This window comes from Orcinus orca, chromosome 17 (assembly GCF_937001465.1).
Source record: "Orcinus orca chromosome 17, mOrcOrc1.1, whole genome shotgun sequence".
In the NCBI taxonomy this organism is placed as follows: domain Eukaryota; kingdom Metazoa; phylum Chordata; class Mammalia; order Artiodactyla; family Delphinidae; genus Orcinus; species Orcinus orca.
Window position 1 is genome coordinate 11981204 of NC_064575.1, and position 18495 is coordinate 11999698.

Genomic DNA, 18495 nt, shown 5'->3' on the forward strand with positions numbered 1-18495 from the left:
CACTGCTAGGTTTCCCGGCATGTATGGCCAGAAACATGGTGCCTACTTTTCCAAGGATCTTGTATCCCTTTTCCCTTTTAGACTGGGGATACTGTTCAGCTCTACGTTGGGACTCAGACCCTTTGTAAATACGTAAACAGGCAGGAGCCCAAATAGTAGGCTAGATGTATGGTAAACGGGAAAACTTTAGAGAGCCTAAACCTAACATTCCAGGCCACCAACAAAACTACTGAGAAAGCAAGGCCTCTATTAGACAAAACCCAGGCCAGAGGAACTACCGGTACTTTCCTCTTGCATAGGAATCTTTGGTTAATATTAGTCCATATTTAGCCATTAAATATTTTTGTTGTTTTAATTTTTACTGAAGTATAGTTGATTTACAATGTTGTGTTAGTTTCAGGTGTACAGCAAAGTGAATCAGTTATACATATACATATATCCACTCTTTTTTAGATTCTTTTCTCATTTAGGTCATTACAGAGTATTGAGTACAGCTCCCTGTGCTATATAGTAGGTCCTTATTAGTTATCCATTTTATATATAGTAGTGTGTATATGTCAGTCCCAATCTCCCAATTTATCCCTCCCCCCACTTCCCACTTGGTAACCATAAGTTTGTTTTCTACATCTGTAACTCTATTTCTGTTTTGTAGTTCATTTGTGCCCTTTTTTTATATTCCACATATAAATGATATAATATGACATTTGTCTTTCTCTATCTGACTTACTTCACTCAGTATGACAATCTCTAGGTCCATCCAAGTTGTTGCAAATGGCATTAAATATTTTGATTCCCTATGTAATCTTAGATTGTCTTAGCTTTATACCAATGTATTCTCTTTCCTACCTTCTCTTTTTTTCTAAAACACTTCATAGGAAAACCTGGAGCTTTGGATGGCAGCAATCCCAGGAACATAAGAACCTCATAAACCCCGTATCATGTGTCACCCTCCATTTAATCCATATTTGAGCTGCCGCTGTGTCATACAGACTGGCCTTGTCGGGCAAGTTTTACCGTCCATCCAGCTGCTCTCCCAACTAGCTCTGTATCTGGTTCTATTTATACCTTTTCCTGGATAACATAAACAGGTCTCTGTCAGAGAACAGAAAGGCTAAAACTGATTTAATAAGATACTTCAGTATGGAGTGAACCATACCTTCTAGTCTCTTTTTGACCTATACAGAGAAAGTGGACTTGGACTACAGCATGAGGCATTTTGGATAATAAATAAATAATGCTACCTTCTGATTGCGGCACGTCCCGGCGATGAATGTATCCAACCAGAATAGATGGGGGCGTGGGGCATGGGTGCTAAGGGTTTAGGATTGATTCCCTTCATCTGGGAACTTTCACTGCCACCCTACCTGAGGGCAGAACCCCCTGGCTCTTCCAGATTGACATCTCTATGCTTTTGTGTATTAATTAGTAATTATGTCCAAATTCTGCCCTTACGAATCTCCAATCCCTGGCAACCTTCTTCCTCATTCACCGATATCATTATTATCTACATGTTAAATACTGCTTTCTAAGAGTCTCCTTATTCTTAATTCTGTCTGACAGGTTGTATAATAGATATTTAGAGGGACCTGCCCTTTGGCAACAGAGTCCAAAACAGTTTTCTAGCTAGAGAGAGGAAATATACTCCTTCCCTGGCCACACCTAATCCATTTTTGTCATTTTCCTCCTTTTTGGCAGTTAATGTTGGAGTTTTTTGAACTTCTGTAGATCCTTGTCTCACAAGGTGTTTGCAAAGGGTTTTTCTTCTCCTCCTAAGCTGTCGCCTTGAGAAAGGACATTGAATGTGTAGACCTCTAGATGTCAGCAAATTCCAAGCCTTGAAAGTTACATAAGCTGTGTTTTCTCCTACAGATGCTCATTCCTCCTCATCCAAACACCAGCCTTCTTTCTTGGTCTCCTTCCTGTGCCTCTTTTCTGGGCCGTTTCTCTTCTTCCCACCACACAGAGGGCGAGCAGCCCACTGGAAATGTGAGAGCCAAGTTAGCGCCCCCTCCTCCCCGCTCCCCGACTTCTCTATGGAGGCTCTGGGGGCTCCCAGGATGGCCTGTCTTCTGCGGGGCTGACAGCTGAGCCGGCCTCCCGGCTGGGGGCACAGCAGTGCCCTTGTCCTCAGTGTGAGGGGCCGGCAGCAGGTTATGTATTCAGCTATCCTGTGACTGAATCACACCCAGGGCCAGCTTCCTCCCCTCTACAGTCAGTGCTTTGTGTCTTCCAGGAGCCGACACCCGCACTGCCAGGATCCCAGATGCTGGGCCTGTTTTGGCAGACACGCTGCGGAAATTCTTATTCGATCTGGATGTGGATGATGGCCTAGCTGCCATTGGCTACTCCAAGGCCGACATCCCTGCATTAGTGAAAGGAACACTGCCCCAGGTAAGAGACGCAGCCCATCCTCACTGCCCTCTAAGAAGCACCAGGCTCCAGGGGAGACACGGTCCATTTGGGGCATCTTAGGGAAGAAGATGACAACCCAGGTCTCTCCCCACCAGGCAGCAGCTCTCCCCTTCCCCAGGGGGAAGGGGCCAAGACTCCCTCGCCTTTATATTCTTCCATTAAACTGTGGCTTACGTGAAGCTTTGACGATGTAATGAAAGGATCCTTTATAAAAATTTAAGGCAAAAACAACCAAGCTTATCTTGAGTATAGCAGGATTTCCCTTTTCTCCATTTCTGCTCTTTTAAGAGTCCCCTATAAAACTATGTGAAGCTATTCCAAAAGGGCCACTAATATTATTTTCCATTATAAAGAGTTACAAATTCTACTATTTTGTGAAGAATAGACATGGCTTTTAAATTAAGATGATTACAAAATCACTTTTTAAACATATTTGGGAGATTATATATTTTATACATATACATATGTATACTTATTTGTGACACTTTGAGTCTTATTTCATTTATTTATATGCTCCTAAAGAATTTAAACTGAAAAAAAAAAGAATTTAAACTGAGCAGCTATCATTTATATGGTAGAATTATAATAGATGTAAAGTTTCCTCTCTCAAGGTTCTCATGAAAAGAGTTTATCCCCCATTGGACCTCTCTTCCATTTAGGATCAGATACCCTTGTGTTATAGCACCAGAGCCTAACAGGCCAAGACCCTGTTTGTTGTAATTCACCATAAAACAGAGAGCTCAGAGCCAGGAGATGACACCATGCTCACCAGGCCCAGAGCACTCACTAAGTCCTCCTGTCCAAAATGCGAAAGGCGGGCTTCCCTGGTGGCGCAGTGGTTGGGAGTCCGCCTGCCGATGCAGGGGACACGGGTTCGTGCCCTGGTCCGGGAGGATCCCGCATGCCACATAGCGGCTGGGCCCGTGGGCCATGGCCGCTGGGCCTGTGCATCCGGAGCCTGTGCTCCGCAGCGGGAGAGGCCACAACAGTGAGAGGCCCATGTACCGCAAAAAAAAAAAAAAAAAAAGTGAAAGGCAAGGGTCACTTAAACACCATGAGGATATTCGGAAAAGACAAAAATTCTAATTTGAAAAGATACGTGCAATGCTCATAGCAGCATTATTCACAATAGCCAAGACATGGAAGCAACCCAAGTGCCCATCAACAGATGACTGGCTTAAGAAGATGTGGTATATATACAATGGAATATTACTCAGCCATAAAAAAGAATGAAATATTGTATTTGCAGCAATGTAGATGGACCTAGAGAATATCATACTAAGTGAAGTAAGACAAAGAAAGACAGATATATGATATCACTTATATGTGGAATCTAGAAAACATTACAAATGGGTCTATATACAAAACAGAAATAGACTCAGACATAGAAAACAAACTTATGGTTACCAAAGGGGAAAGGGAAAGGGGGAGGGATAAATTAGGAGTTTGGGATTAACAGATACTAACTACTCTATATAAAACAGATAAGCAACAGGGATTTACTGTATAGCACAGGAAACTATATTCAATATCTTGTAATAACCTATAATGGAAAATTATCTGAAAAAAGTACATATATATAACTGAATCACTGCTATACACCTGAAACTAACACAATATTGTAAATCAACTATACTTTTTAAAAATTTATTTATTTGGCTGCGTTGGGTCTTTGTTGCTGCGCGCGGGCTTTCTCTAGTTGTGGCAAGTGGGGGCTACTCTTCATTGCGGTGCGCGGGCTTCTCACTGTGGTGGCCTCTGTTGTTGCAGAGCACGGGCTCTAGAGTGCAGGCTCAGTAGTTGTGGTGCATGGGCTCAGTAGTTGTGGGGCACGGGCTTAGTTGCTCCACGGCACGTGGGATCTTCCCGGACCAGGGCTCGAACCCGTGTCCCCTGCACTGGCAGGCAGATTCTTAACCACTACTCCACCAGGGAAGCCCTATACTTCTATTTAAAAAACAACAACAACAAACAAACACTATGAGGATAAGGCAGTTCTCCCCAAAATTAAGGCATTCATGTATCTATCCCTGACGTTGGAACAGAGTTAACAGCTAGAATATCCACTCACACAGCATCCTGCTTACCACAAGTGGCAGTGCTTTTCCCTCAGCCCACTTCAGTTAAGCAAAGGCCTCAAACTGGCTTCTTCCCTACTTAGCAAGTACTTAGAATGTTGAAAACCTCACCACTCACATAAGATAATATTTGTGTCGACTGTCTGTCCATAGGAGCAAGGTAAATAATAGCAATGAACAAAGTAATTTAAGGCACTAGGGAATGGTGGGGACTTTGGTGAACTGGAAAGCACATGACCCATCTCATTGGGTGAGCAGCTTTTCAGCTACAATTTATTATCACCAAGCATAAATTCAGTTCCCAGTGTTGGTAGAACTTGCATTTTTAAGAAAAATCAGCAATTGGGATGTTTGTGTTGAATTCCCTGATTTCCCAATGTACAAACAAAACATGGCCCATGGGCCATGAGTTTCCCTGATTTAGGGTCAGGCCCAGTGGGCTCAGTTGCATCCAAAAATATAAATGAATGAGAAAAAGAGGAGTCTCACAGTATAGCAGAGACACTAGTTCTAACCCACAGTCCTAACCTGTAAGTCGAAGGGACTAAATAAAAACTATGACCATCACCATCATTTTTTCAAAACCTATTAAAGTTCCATGAAGGTAGGAGCCTGTCTGTTTTGCTCATCTATCTTCTATAGCACCTAACCCGGGCTAGTGAACATTTAAAGGAGCACATTCCTGCAACCCTCTCCTCTTAAATCTTCTGTCCTTGTTTTTGAGCAATTTCCTTAGACTTAATAGGACCCAGCCAATGAAAAGGAGCCATGAAAGCCTGTCCAGGAATACCAGAGGCCAAGCGGCCACCACGATTTTGATGTAGCCTCTGGCTCTTAGAGCATGGTCCCAGCAAGAGTGTCCACTCTTCAGGGGGTCCTCTGAAAGGTTCTGCTTGTGTATCCCAGGAAAATGTTCAGGCAGATGTGTTCATCAACCTCCAAGAATGGTATTCATGAGTTTCAGATCAAACTGGATGATATTCTTGGCCATTTAATTGCTGTGGCAATGCATCTTCCAGCCATCAGCACACACTGGCAGGTGTGGACGGTTTTAATTCTACTGTACCCAGGCTTCCACTTTCAAAAGCTGCTCCAAACAGCAACAGATCCAGACTAACACTTGAGACCATCCTCTAAAATAGCAAGTTAATTAGGTATCATTCTGAATGCCTCAGTGCACATGTCATACTGGGAAATCACAGATAGCAGAACCTTAATTAGACAAAACTAATTTCTTAGTTTCACAAAGGATGCAAGGTAAATTGAATCTTCTAATACAAGTCGTGTCTATAAAGTAGGAAACCAGGATTTCCTCAAGCTATGTTCATAAAACAGCCCCAAGGTGGATGCTGCCTTTTTTTCCTTTGATCACGTTTTCACGATTAGGAGAAACACAGTTAATTTTAATTCACTGGCACTAGTTCAGTTTTGAAGTCAATATGACAGATTTATATGCAGGTATGGGGAAGGGGGGAATATTCATAGGACTTTAGAAGGCATATTGGAAATAAGCTTGTCTGTTTTGCAGTTGAACTACTGTTGGGTTTTTGTTTCGTTTTTTTTTAGCGAACATTTTACAGGAATGCTATGGCAACTTCAGAATTTCACACATGCAGCAGACAAATCTTCACTTATTAGTATTACAGGATTTAAGGTGGTGAGAGGGATAGGCTCTTCCTGCAAAGAACATCACCAGAAAGGATATTTCATGCAGTCAACATGTGATAAAGCTTCTTTTATGTTCAGCAAAGAGGGATCGGTTTTCTCTGGAACAACCAGGCCAGTATTCTTAACCAAACACCACAGCCCATACTGGTGGCAGCAAATAGCAGCCCTGTGTACAGAGGTTTCCAACTGCCATAGCCGGGCTGCTCGGGGAGCAGGCACGAATAAATTAATCTTCCAAGCTGGATTTCTGAAACCTCTGGAAAGAAACATTTACATTTCCCATCAAAACATTTCATTACTGAGGAGAGCTGTCTACCGAAATGAGCACTTCCACTCCCTGGCAGACAGGCCTGCTAAAATGTTATTTTATGAATGTGCTAAAAGTAGTAGTCTGAATTTGTTTCACTGCCCATGTTAATCAGTTGTCCTTCGGTCTTACGTGTCTATAAATAATAGCAGTGCGGAACACATCTGAATCCTGAGAGGCTGGCTTTTATATGGCACAAGTGATACGTGCAAGGATATATCACAAACTTTACGTCCTTGCCCCTGTTGAACCAATCGTTGGGGGGTTAGAAATGTGAAAGAGAAACTCACCTCAGCTTGGCCTGAGCTGAGAGTCCTGGACTACTTCATGCAAGATGAACGGGGTTGTTTTAAGGGCGCTTGAGCTCATCAGATAAGACGCTCTGCCATTATCAACAGAATAATGTGGCAACTTGGGCCATAGCAAATACCGAACTTCCGTTCTGCACCCTGCCACAAACGTGCGCATAAGTCACCGTGAACAAGTCTCTGCCTTGCTATGGATTTTCAGAATTCTTTAGGGTCTGTGCTGGGATATGAAGCTTTACCTTGGCTTCACCCATCCTCTTCAGCATTGCCCCCCATCCTTCTCCCATCAGTCCATCCATTCTTTTTTTTTAAATTGTGGTAAAACATACCTGACATAAAATTTACTATTTTAATCATTTTTAAGTGTACAACTCAGTGCCATTAAGTACATTTTACAGGGTTGTGCAACCATAATCACTATTCATTTTCAGAACTTTTAAATCATCCCCAAAAGAAGCCCTGCTCTATTGCTAAATGGTAAACAGCAACTCCCCACTCTCCTCTTCCCCCAGCCTCTGGTAACCTCTGTTCTATTTTCTATCACTGTGACTTTGCCTATTCTAGGTACTCCATGTAAGTGGAATCATACAATATTTGTCCTTTTGTGTCTTCACTTAGCATAATGTCCTAAATGTGTCAGAATTTCATTCCTTATTATGGCTGAATAACATTGCATTGTATGGAAAGGCCACATTTTGTTCATCCATTCATCTGCAGATGGACACTTGGGTTGGTTCCACCCGTTGGCTATTGTGAACAGTGCTGCTGTGAACATCAATGAACAAGTATCTGTTTTAGTCCTTGCTTTCATTTCATTGGGGTATATACCTAAGGAATAGAATTGTTGGATCACAGGGTAGTTCTGTGTTTAACTTTTTGACAAACTATCAAACTGTTCTCCATAGTGGCTGCATCATTTTACATTCCCACCAACAATGCACGAGGGTTCCAATTTCTCCACATCTTCACCAACACTTGTTATTTTCCATTTTTTGGACAGCCATTCTAATAGGTATGAAGTGGTAACTCGTGGTTTTAACTTGCACTTTCCTAATGACTAATGACATTGAGCATCTTTTCACATGCTTATTAGCTATTTATATATCTTTTTTGAAGAAACATCTATTCACGTCCTTTGCCTATTTTTGAGTTGAGTTGCTTGGGGTTTTTTGTTATTTAGTTGTAGCAATTATATGTATATTTTGGATATTAATCCCTTATCAGATATATGATTTGCAAATATTTTCTCCCATTCTGAGTTGTCTTTTCACTCTCTTAGTAGTGAAAAGACAACTTTTCACTACTATTCCTTGATGCATAAAAGTTTTTAATTTTGAGGTAGTCCAGTTTATCTATTTTTTCTTTTGTTGCCTGTGTTATGGTGTCATATCCAAGAAATCATTGCCAAACCCAAAGTCATGAATATTTCCCCATTTTCTTCTAAGAGTTTTAAGGTTTTAGCTCTTACATTTAGGTGTGTTTAAAGTTAATTTTTGTATACATCCTTCCTTCTTTTTATTCTTCCTTTTACCTGACAAATACTTATTGATGTCTTACTATATACCATGAATTGTATGTGATACAGTTTAGAAAATAAAGTCCCTTCCCTCCCTTGTGGAGCTTACGTTCTAGTGAGGAAGACAGACAATGGTCATCTAATCAAATCTACAAATAAGATACAAATGAAATCATTTCAGATAATGATTAGTGGTCTGAAGGAAACCTGGGTAATGGGATAGTGATTTCACATGGGACGGTGTGGTGGGAACTCCAGCGAGTGTGGTCAGAGAAGGCCTCTGATTGGAGGTGGAGTCAGCCGGGTGAAGATCTGGGAGAAGCATTCCAAGCAGAGCGGAAAGGCCCTGAGATAGGGTGAAGATTCACATTTTCATGGGACTGAAGGGGGACCAGGGGTCTAAGTGAGATGAGCGGGTGGGAGAAGAGTCAGAGCTGGGGTTAGAGGACATGGTTTTGTTCTAATTGCAGTGGGACGTCATCAGAGGGTGTTAAGCAAGGGAATGGTGTGATCAAACTTGCAATGCGGAAAAATCACTCTGGCTGCTATGGGGAGAACGATGGGGGAGTCGGAGTCCTATCTCGTATGTGTGAACCTTGAGATGCCAATATCCCCCCTCCCATCATCTTTATTAATCCAACCAGTAACTACTGAGCACCTGTTTGCCACGTGGGGCGCTGGGCACAGCCCTGCCCCATGGAGCTTCGCTCTCCTACCAAGTGTTGTCCCACACAGGTGCTCATCACAGATAACGGACCCAGAGACCCACAAACATGCAACCAAAACACTGGCACGTTTCTTAATTTCATTTAGGCCTGGAAATTTGGGGATTAAGGAGCCACTGACGGGAGTGTCAATAGCAGTAGGAGGTGCTGGTGTCTTTGCTGACTTGACTCAATAATCGCTGGAGAAAGTAAGGAAATCACTGAATTCATTTGGGAAGGTAGAGATAAAACCTTAATTTTTTTTTAAAAAAAAAAGTCACTTGCTGCCCATAGCCTGAAAGTTAATGTCCTAGTGAAGTCCTTTGTAATATACATGAAGTCCAAGTTGCAAAATATATGGTCTTTGAAGCCAAGGATGACCCCGTTCTGTCTTCCCTGGCTGCACACGTGTCTGGGACAGTGCCCTCCACACAGGGAGAGCCTGGCAGGGGCACCAGACTGGCGTGGTTTGGTCATTGTAGGAGGTGTTTTTCCTGAGGTTGGTTTGGTTCTGTACATTTGAGCAGAAGGCTATTCTCAGGACCTCAGGCAAGAGTAATGGCTTTGAAAACTTTGCAGGAAAGAGGCATCACTTGATAAACTTCTGAGCTGGGAATCAGCTAGTAAGAAGCAAACAAGAAATATGATTTTTAAAGCTATGACTATTGTCAAGTCACTGTTTCTCATGACTGAGTTAATTTACATACCTCGTAGCTTTTACAAACTGTCTTTGCAAAGCCCTGAGTAATTCTTTTTGTTTACTGTTTCAGGAAAGGGTCACCAAGCTTGCACCACGCCCTCAGTCAGAAGAGGATCTGTCTGCTCTGTTTGAAGCGTCAATGAAACTGTATTAATTTTCATTTTCACTGAAAGAATTACCATTGGCCATCGTAATTCTGAAAACAGAAGTTGACCTAGCAAGAGCTTTGTCTTTTCACCTCCACAGATAACATCCCCGCTACCAGCTTGAATGTGATATAATTTTATCCTGTAGAAGATTCCCTGATGCTCCAAGTCCAGCTACTTCCATAGAACACACTGGACAAATGCCCACCATGCTGGACCCTCAGCCAGACTTTAGAGGTCCATGTTCCTGCCCCAAACCCTGCAGACTACCCCTGCTCCATGTATCAAAAGGGCAAACACTCAGTATCTACCAAAAATATTAATGTGTGTTATCCTATGCCCAGTAATCAACCCCACATCTAGAAATTTATCCTATAAAATACTACCACAAGTGTGTAAAGAAATATGGCAAGGATGTTTCTGGCAGCGCATTTTCTAACAATAAAAAATTTGAAAGAACTTAAGTATTCATTAATATATGGATAAATAAATCATAGTATATTAAATAATGGAATGCTTTTGTGCTACTAATGAGAATAACTCTACTAGAAATACGTCCATGATAAACTGCTAAGTGAAAAAGAGTAAGTTGCAGGACAGTTATATATTAATATGGTCTGATTTTTACTTTTTAAATTATATATAAATATATGTCTATATATATATATATATCTAGAAAGAACGTTACACATCAAACTTAAAAGGGATCACTGAAGAAATGGAATTTGGAGTATAGAAAATTAAGAGAAAATGTTTACTCTATATTTTATACTTTCACTTTTTATTTTACAAACATCTGTATTGTTTGCATTTGTTAAAATAAGCACATATTTTCTAATTCTAAAAGAGGAAGAGAAAAGAAAGAAAAATATCACTTTGCTGTTTTAGGTCAGACTCATAAAACCACTCGTAACTAATATTTAAAAGGTAAAAACAAATCCAAAGGGGTAAGATATTAGAGATGGATCTTCTGGTGGAGCAATTGTTCTTTTGAGAAAAACACAAACAACCTACATGGTAATTCCCTCTTTGGAAAATGGTTCTGGTGCTCAGAATAAATTAATTTAAAAGCAAGCCGTTTTGCGGTTTACAGACTTCAGGATGCAAGTCGAATCCTGGTAGCTGGGTCATCTGCCTCCTGTTATTCCCAGCCTGCTGAAACGTCTATGGCTCGTTTTTCCTCCCAGTGGTGAGTGCACTGCTTTGGCAGTCTAGATCTCAGTGTACTTGCAGATTTATCCATATTTTAAACTGGATTAAAGTTTTCATCAGAAAGTATATCAAGTAGAGTATATAATTACATATATAATTATATGTAATTACTGGGCATAGGATGTATGCATATATAGTACATAATTACATATTATAGTATATAATTATATAAAGTATATAATTACATCAGGATTTTAAAAAACATGAGAAGGGCATTACTGTGCCATTCAACCTGCCTGGCCCTACTTTATCTCTGTGAACATCTTTGTTTACTTGGGATTTTAAAAATAACATTTAAATATTGTTTATTGGGAGTCTTTCTAATTACACACATAAGATATGTTCAGTACCAAAAACGGGTAGTACAAAGAGACACACAGAAGAAAATATTTGTTCACATTGCACCATCCAGAAGAGAGCCACTGTTAAAAAGTAACAAAACTTAAAAATATATGTTCTCCCCATAATTTTATACACCTATATAGATACATTATAGATAACTGTGTGTGTGTGTGTGTGTGTGTATATATATATATATATATATATATATATATTTTTTTTTTTACTTAGGAACAGTATCATTAAGGTATAGTTTTAGTTCCCACAGAGCATTCAAATTCTTTATGCCAAGTGCCCAAAAGGCAAGCACAAGAGAGTCCCGACAGAATTTCATCTCTACCATCAGACTATATCTAGCTAAAATTCCCTCCAGCTTTTCAGGAGAATTATGGATTCTGAGAGCAGAAGCTTTGTGAATAAGGCAGAGAACAGTGAAACTGCCAATCTGAGATCCTTCAGGAAACTTTAGTAAAAGTTGTTGATCAATGTCTCAAAATACATTTGGCGTAGCAAAAATATATATGTGCCCCACCCCCTCAAAGAAAGTCCAGGTAAATTCGAGACCTCTTGTAATATATTTTGCAAGGTGATGTGGCATCATTAGAACAGCATAAGACTAGGGAGTCCAGGGGTCCAGGGCCCTGGATTCCACTCCAGCCCCTTGGTCTGTCTGAGTCTTACTTTATTCAACCAATTCCTCTCCAAGCCTGAAAATACCATAACTAGATTTTATGTACTACCTTGTCCTTACTGTGAGATTTTGAGTTTGGGAAATTTAATATAAAATCAATTTAGATAGGAAAATGCATTCTTTATCTCTCTGAAATATTTGATGCCATTTCCACCAGTAACCAGATGTCTCACTGTGACTCACCAGGAGGAGTGTTTGGCATTCATACTGATGATGACTTTGTAAAGGAAGGATTTAAAGGTCAAGCATGAAGAAACAGATTTAGGAAGTCTTCGTGTTTTTTATCCTAATACCCATCATTTTGGCCCTTACAATTTGAGAATATACAAAAGATGTGTTTCTTGACTTTACCAGCTATTAAAAGAGTGTGAGAGATTATGTCCATTTCTGTAGCAAAAATATATAATTGTTTTCTGAGAAAACAAGTACATTTTTCTAAGTCAAATTCTATTTATCTACTGATTTCCTTAAAAGCTCAAACAGTCCTTAGGGGTCACAGCTTCATTTATATGGATTAATGTACTTGCTAAGGAAAGGAAAATTAAAGGAATAGTATTCAAAAGTTTATTTAATATTACTTTCATAAAATTATCATATATGGTGGCATTTTCACTTAAAATACATCATCCCTAATTTATTTCTTGATACAAAATTACTAATTTGTTTCAAGCGGGTCATGTTTCTCTGATTTTTGCCAAGTGCCATAATAAACAGCTGGCGTGTTGCACTCCTGTCCCTCCCCTGTGCACAGGGAGGGTTGTGCTGGGTTTGGCATTGTTAGTGTAGCTGTGGACACAGCTGTAGGGTATTTTCCAGTGGTCAGTGAGGTAAGTCTGCTCTTGTAAAACAGAGACAAAGTACAGTATCAAAATAGAGAGAGAGCAAAAATTGCTTTTCTGGCCTTTTAACCCTGAGAAAGATTAATGGTTGTTTGCATTAGAAACTACCCTAATCAGGGACTGTTGCCTCCGGGGAGTGGGTATGAGAAAGGGGGCTATTCACCTCCGGGTCAACATTGCACAGGTTGCTGGGTCTCTGATGAGCAGCAACCCCGAGCTGAGACAGCTGCCCGGGCTCTTCCATTAAATGCCTTGTCCTCTGGGAGCTGTTGAGGAGGCCAGGCCACATCCCGCCATCACCATCACAATGGCCTGCGGGAGGCAGTCTCCAGGGACAAGTCGCACTTTGAATGCGCAGAAATTGGCTCTTGAAGCCCTAGGTTGAATTACTGGCAGCTGGGGGTGGGAGGGTCTAGTTTCTCATGCTATTATGCTTTCCAACCACCCCAACTCTCACAATAAATGCATACCCTTCACAAATTGCAATAACTGTTTGCAGTTTTGGCCCATGTGAAATCCCTCATGAAATTATGTGCAGGACAGCTAACTTTGTGTGTGTGTGTGTGTGTGTGTGTGTGTGTGTGTGTGTGTGTGAGTGTGTGTTTCCCAGCTCCCCACTCTTTTTCTTTTTTGAATTTTATTTTTTTATACCGCAGGTTTTTATTAGTCATCCATTTTATACACATCAGTGTATACATGTCAATCCCAATCTCCCAGTTCATCCCACCACCACCACCACCCCAGTTTCCCCCCTTGGTGCCCATACATTTGTTCTCTACATCTAGGACAGCTAACTTTAAAGTAACTCCATTTCATTCTTTCTGGCTTTAAAATTGGCTTTTTTATTTGAGTGCTTTTAAATGGTTTTCTAACTGATTAAAATAATCATGAGCAAAAAGGAAAAAAAAAAACTACCATCATGCCATTACCCAAACACAGCTGTTATCATCTGCTATACTTCTTTTTCATTTGGGTGGTGCAATCTCTAGGTCTTTTCCCCTAAGGAATGCCATTTTAAGTATTTTCTATGTTGCCACATAATCTTCATAACCATTACTTTAAAAGGCAGACAACAGTTTATTGAATAGGAATTTAATAATTTATTTATTCTTATTATGGGGCACCAAATTTGCTTTCAAATTTTTACTCCTACCAACGCCACAGCAATGAATAAATGAAAAGTTGTATGTGGCTTTTCTCATATTCTAAATTAACTTCTTAGGTTAATTAATCCCCGAATGGAATTTTTAAAGTATGGACATTTTTAGGGCTTCCCTGGTGGCGCAGTGGTTGAGAGTCCGCCTGCCGATGCTAGGGGACACGGGTTCGTGCCCCGGTCCGGGAAGATCCCCCATGCCGCGGAGTGGCTGGGCCCGTGAGCCATGGCCGCTGAGCCTGCGCGTCCGGAGCCTGTGCTCCGCAACGGGAGAGGCCGCAACAGTGAGAGGCCCGCGTACCGCAAGAAAACAAACAAACAAACAAAAAGTATGGACATTTTTATGGCTCTTGACTCACATTATCAGATTATAAATACCTCACTATTGTTTTATGATGGTATATCTTAACAGTGCACATGAGCAGGTTCAAACTCTCAAAATTATGAAACTTACTTCAGTGTTATATTTTTGCATCTTAAGTGAAACTGTAAACCACCAAGTCTACTTTTTCGTGTCACTTATATTTTCTTCCCCTTCCAAGCCTATGGGCCTGTGTTATTACATTCATGGTCCTCAGTTTTGCTGGCCAAGGAAAAGAAAACCAAAAGAGCAACATATAAATGTCCTTTTCTATAATGGTGTTCTAGAATCGTCTGGGGCTCTGAGTGAAAAGACTGCTACATGGGGAGGGAGGTAAGCAAGGCCAAGGAACCACCCACCAACATCCCTTCCAAGGCTCTAAGTTGCTCCTCTAATCAGAAACCTCCCAGACCTGCGCAGGTGTGCGCAGTGGTCCCACCTTGGCTTTGGCAACATCACTGCGGACCACGGTGAGCTTTATCTCAAACAGGGCGTAAGAGAAAAGAATGTATGTAGAGCGTCATATACATTAATGAGATGTCAAAATGGTACCAACAAGCTGAGTGGCCACCTGAGTAAGGACAGGCTAATTTTCTTTCATTTTTTTACATCTCGTTTAACCACTGCATACTCAGCACATAACTCAGTACCTTGACGAAGCAAGTTCCCAAAGGAGAACAAAGGGGAACATGGATTTGGGGGAGAGGGGGAGGCAGGGATGGGGTTTGTTTGGGGAGTGGGGGTGAGCTGGGGAATGATTACAAAAACATGACATTTAATTGTATTTTTTAAGCAAACTATTGATAACTTATAAATAAAAATATCACATCTTATGAAACACAGTGGCCTATTTGCTAGGGCATCTTCCACAGCTGGCAACCATAATAAACTGAAGACAATAATAAGTTTATTTATTGGGTAATTTATTGAGCCCTTAGCCTGTGCCAGACTCTTTGTCAAGGAGTTGCCTACTACGAGAAGCAATGCTATTATCGTTTTTGTACAAATGAGGAAATTAAGACTCAGGTTAATAAAAACAAACAGCCTAACTTCACACAGCTGATAAGTGGCAGAGCCAGCTCTCAGTCCCAAGGTTCTCCTGACCCTACCTTCCCACCACCAAGTTCACTGCCTGTCGAATGCCTTCTGTTGTCAGAGACTTCCCTGAATCCCATTTACACACTGAAGATGCTTGTGTACGACACGGTACCTTGAACACAGTAGGGACGCCATAAGTATTTGTGGAATAGAGGACTGTATTTCATTAAAAGAGGGAGAAGGAGAAGAGAAAGGAGATTCTGCAAGCCTTTGACATGTCAGAGGGGAGTCAAGCTGGCCGAGCTGGTGGCCACACGGATGGGTGTTAGAGGTAACAGAGCCGCCTTGGGGTGAAGCCAGCCCTGATCGCCACTGACTAACTTGGGTGATTCACTCAGATTCTCTGAGCACAGTCTTCACCTTACAGGGTTGTTATAAATGTCTACAGGGAGTCACGTGTGGTAAGTGCCTAGAACAGTGCTCGGCCTACAGTCTTTGCCCAGCACTTGTGAGTTCTCCTCCCTCCCGGAACACTAAGCTGGCATCAGATCTCTACACGATGTCAGCTGGGCACCAAGGGCTTCCAAACTTCCCTCAGGACAAGAATGACCTGGGATGCTAGTTAAAGATAGAGATCACCAGGCTCTTCCCCCATCCCCCAGAAATTCAGATCCTGTCAACCCAGGTTGGAACCCATGGATCTATTATCGGTTGGGTAAGTTTCACTTCGGAAAATTAAACTGCACTTGGACCATTTGGGCAGCCTCTCAGCATAGGTGGTGCAGAAACAGAGCATCAGTCCCAACCTTCAGTATGCACAGAAACTTCCGGAGGGCTTGCTAAAACATGGGTTGCTGGGCCTGGTCCCCAGAGTTTCTGATTCAATAGGTCTGGCTGGGGAGCAGGAATCTGCATTTTGAACTAGTTCCCAGGTGACGCTGCCACTCTGACACCACACTTTAAGAACCACTGGACCCATGGATTGCAATTTTCTCATGTTTCAAATTTAGGAAATTCCAGCTGGAATTAGTTCTACCCAGCGTGTAGCAGGACCATGGGTCCATGGTGAGGGTCAGGACAGGACCAGGACACTGACCACAGGACATACCTCTCCACCAGACCAGGGCCCCCAGCCCCAGGCGCTGGGCCCCCTCTTCCCCGCCATGACAGCCTTGCCAAGAAGCCCCTGTCTCCCTTGTTTCCACTTTCTTTTCAGGCTGAGGCCTTTCCAGGGTGTGAGGACGTTCTGCTTGTCAAAGCCCAAGCAGAAAGTAAACACTCACGAGTGACTGTAGCGCTTTGCAAGGCCACGGTATTGGCGGCAACCACGATGGGACTATTAAAAAATACACTATGTACCAGAGCTCTGAGTTTCATTTCAGTATAATTGGTATAAAGAATATAAAACTCCCAACTACGATGTTAACAGACTGGTAAGACCACTATGTCTTATCTCTGTTTAAAAAAGAAAACAAAAACTCTCCTCATTACGCTCCTGTTTAAAAAGTTATTCTGGGAAAAGTTTCCATTTTACCTGGAAAGTGGATATAGAAGGAGTAAATACATATAGAGTGGTGCATGTAATTATTGGTAAAGAATCCTTGGATATGAATGAGAATAAAATGAGCTGTGCTTCAAGGGACCAAGAGAAGGACGGCTACTCACATCCAGTTAGGAAAAGACAACCCAGGCGTCCTGAGCTCACTCAGAGGCACCCCAGGCTTCTCTGCTCTTCCTCCTGACCTCCTTGAACTATCATGTGCCCGCGAGCAAGGGTGTCGGATGCTCTCCCTGGAAACAGGCAGAGGCTGGGAGGGCTGGTTCCCTGTCATGCTACCGAACCACCAAAGTCTATGGATTTAAGAATTTGACTTGACAGTTGAAATCGAGTACAGAGAAAAGGATATTCCCTAAGTGTGTGGAGGGGCAGAGACGGAACAGCTCTCAAGCTTCGCCTGAATGCCCGCTATGCCCCTGCACTGGGATGGGAGCTGCTGCATAAACGAGACCCAGCCTCCCCACTCAAGGGACTGGAACACGGAAAGTTCCGTGGGAGCAGAAACACCGTGAGTGGGTGAGCACTCATAGCCTCTACCCATTCTGGCTCCTGCAAGGAATTTTGGCTTTGCTAGCCTGGGCCCCCAGCCTTCTCTGGGGGAAACTGGGATACCCAGCATGATGGACTGGATTGTTTTTCCCCCAAATCATGTGCTGAAGCCCCAACCCCCAGGACTTCACATGTGACTGTATTTGGAGACAGGGCCTGTAAAGAGGTGTGTGGTTAAACGCAGTCCGAAGGGTGGACCCTAATCCAATCTGACTGGTGTCCTTTACGAAGAGGAAGGTTGGACACAAAAGCAGCACCAGATATGCACACAGAGGAAAGAACATGTGAGGACACAGCAAGAAGGCACCATCTGCAGGTCAAGGAGAGAGGCCTCAGGAGAAACCAAAGCTGCCAGCGCCTTGATCTTGGGCTCCCAGCCTCCAGAGCTTCCTGTTGTTTAAACCCTGTGGTGTTTTGTTTGGGTAACCCTAACAACCAGGGTTTGCTAGCAAAAGAGGGGGAGCCTTGAGGATTTTACATCAGAAAGGGCTAAAAGCCACTGGCAGAAAAAAGATACTTGTAAATCAGAAGGCAAGAAGGAAAGGACTGGAGGCCCCAAGTTGTTTAGAGAGAGTCTTGCGGGAGTTTAGGAGAGAGGAAGAGATTAGGGGCAGCTGCAAGCCAGGCGTTAGAAGATAAATAGGGAAGAGAGGTTTGGTTTGGTTTTTAAAGGTTGGTTCTGTGTTATGAATAGAACTCCCTTTGGAGCTTCTTAGTAGATGGTGATGATGAAACAGATTGTTTTAAAATTTTGCGGTGATGGTTTTGCTAAATTGCAACACCAAACCAAGACCAGGTCCAAGTTAAGGGGTGTTGCGTTATAATTTTAAAACAATGTAGTAAGCATAGTGATTAAAAAAAAAAAACCAAGTCAGGGAAGGTTTCATGAAAGAGAGGACTCCTGGGTTGAACT

General features: G+C 42.1%; 2 protein-coding genes across 7 annotated transcripts in view; one reads left to right on the top strand and one right to left on the bottom strand.

Annotated features, from left to right (window-relative positions):
- The window catches only part of ADHFE1 (alcohol dehydrogenase iron containing 1), a 33456-nt gene extending 23158 nt beyond the window's left edge, over window positions 1-10298 (top strand). For 5 of the 6 annotated variants that reach the window (XM_004274961.3, XM_033437585.2, XM_033437584.2 and 2 more), the window contains 2 exons: window positions 2234-2391; window positions 9764-10298. In XM_004274961.3, coding sequence (XP_004275009.1) covers window positions 2234-2391; window positions 9764-9847 — 242 coding nt within the window. In that variant the 3' untranslated portion in view covers window positions 9848-10298. The remainder of the gene's footprint in view (window positions 1-2233; window positions 2392-9763) is intronic. The other variant, XM_049700446.1, reaches the window with a different exon arrangement.
- LOC125961652 (ATP-dependent RNA helicase DDX3X-like) overlaps window positions 1-18495 on the bottom strand; it is a 491072-nt gene that overhangs the window by 415308 nt on the left and 57269 nt on the right. The window lies entirely within an intron of this gene.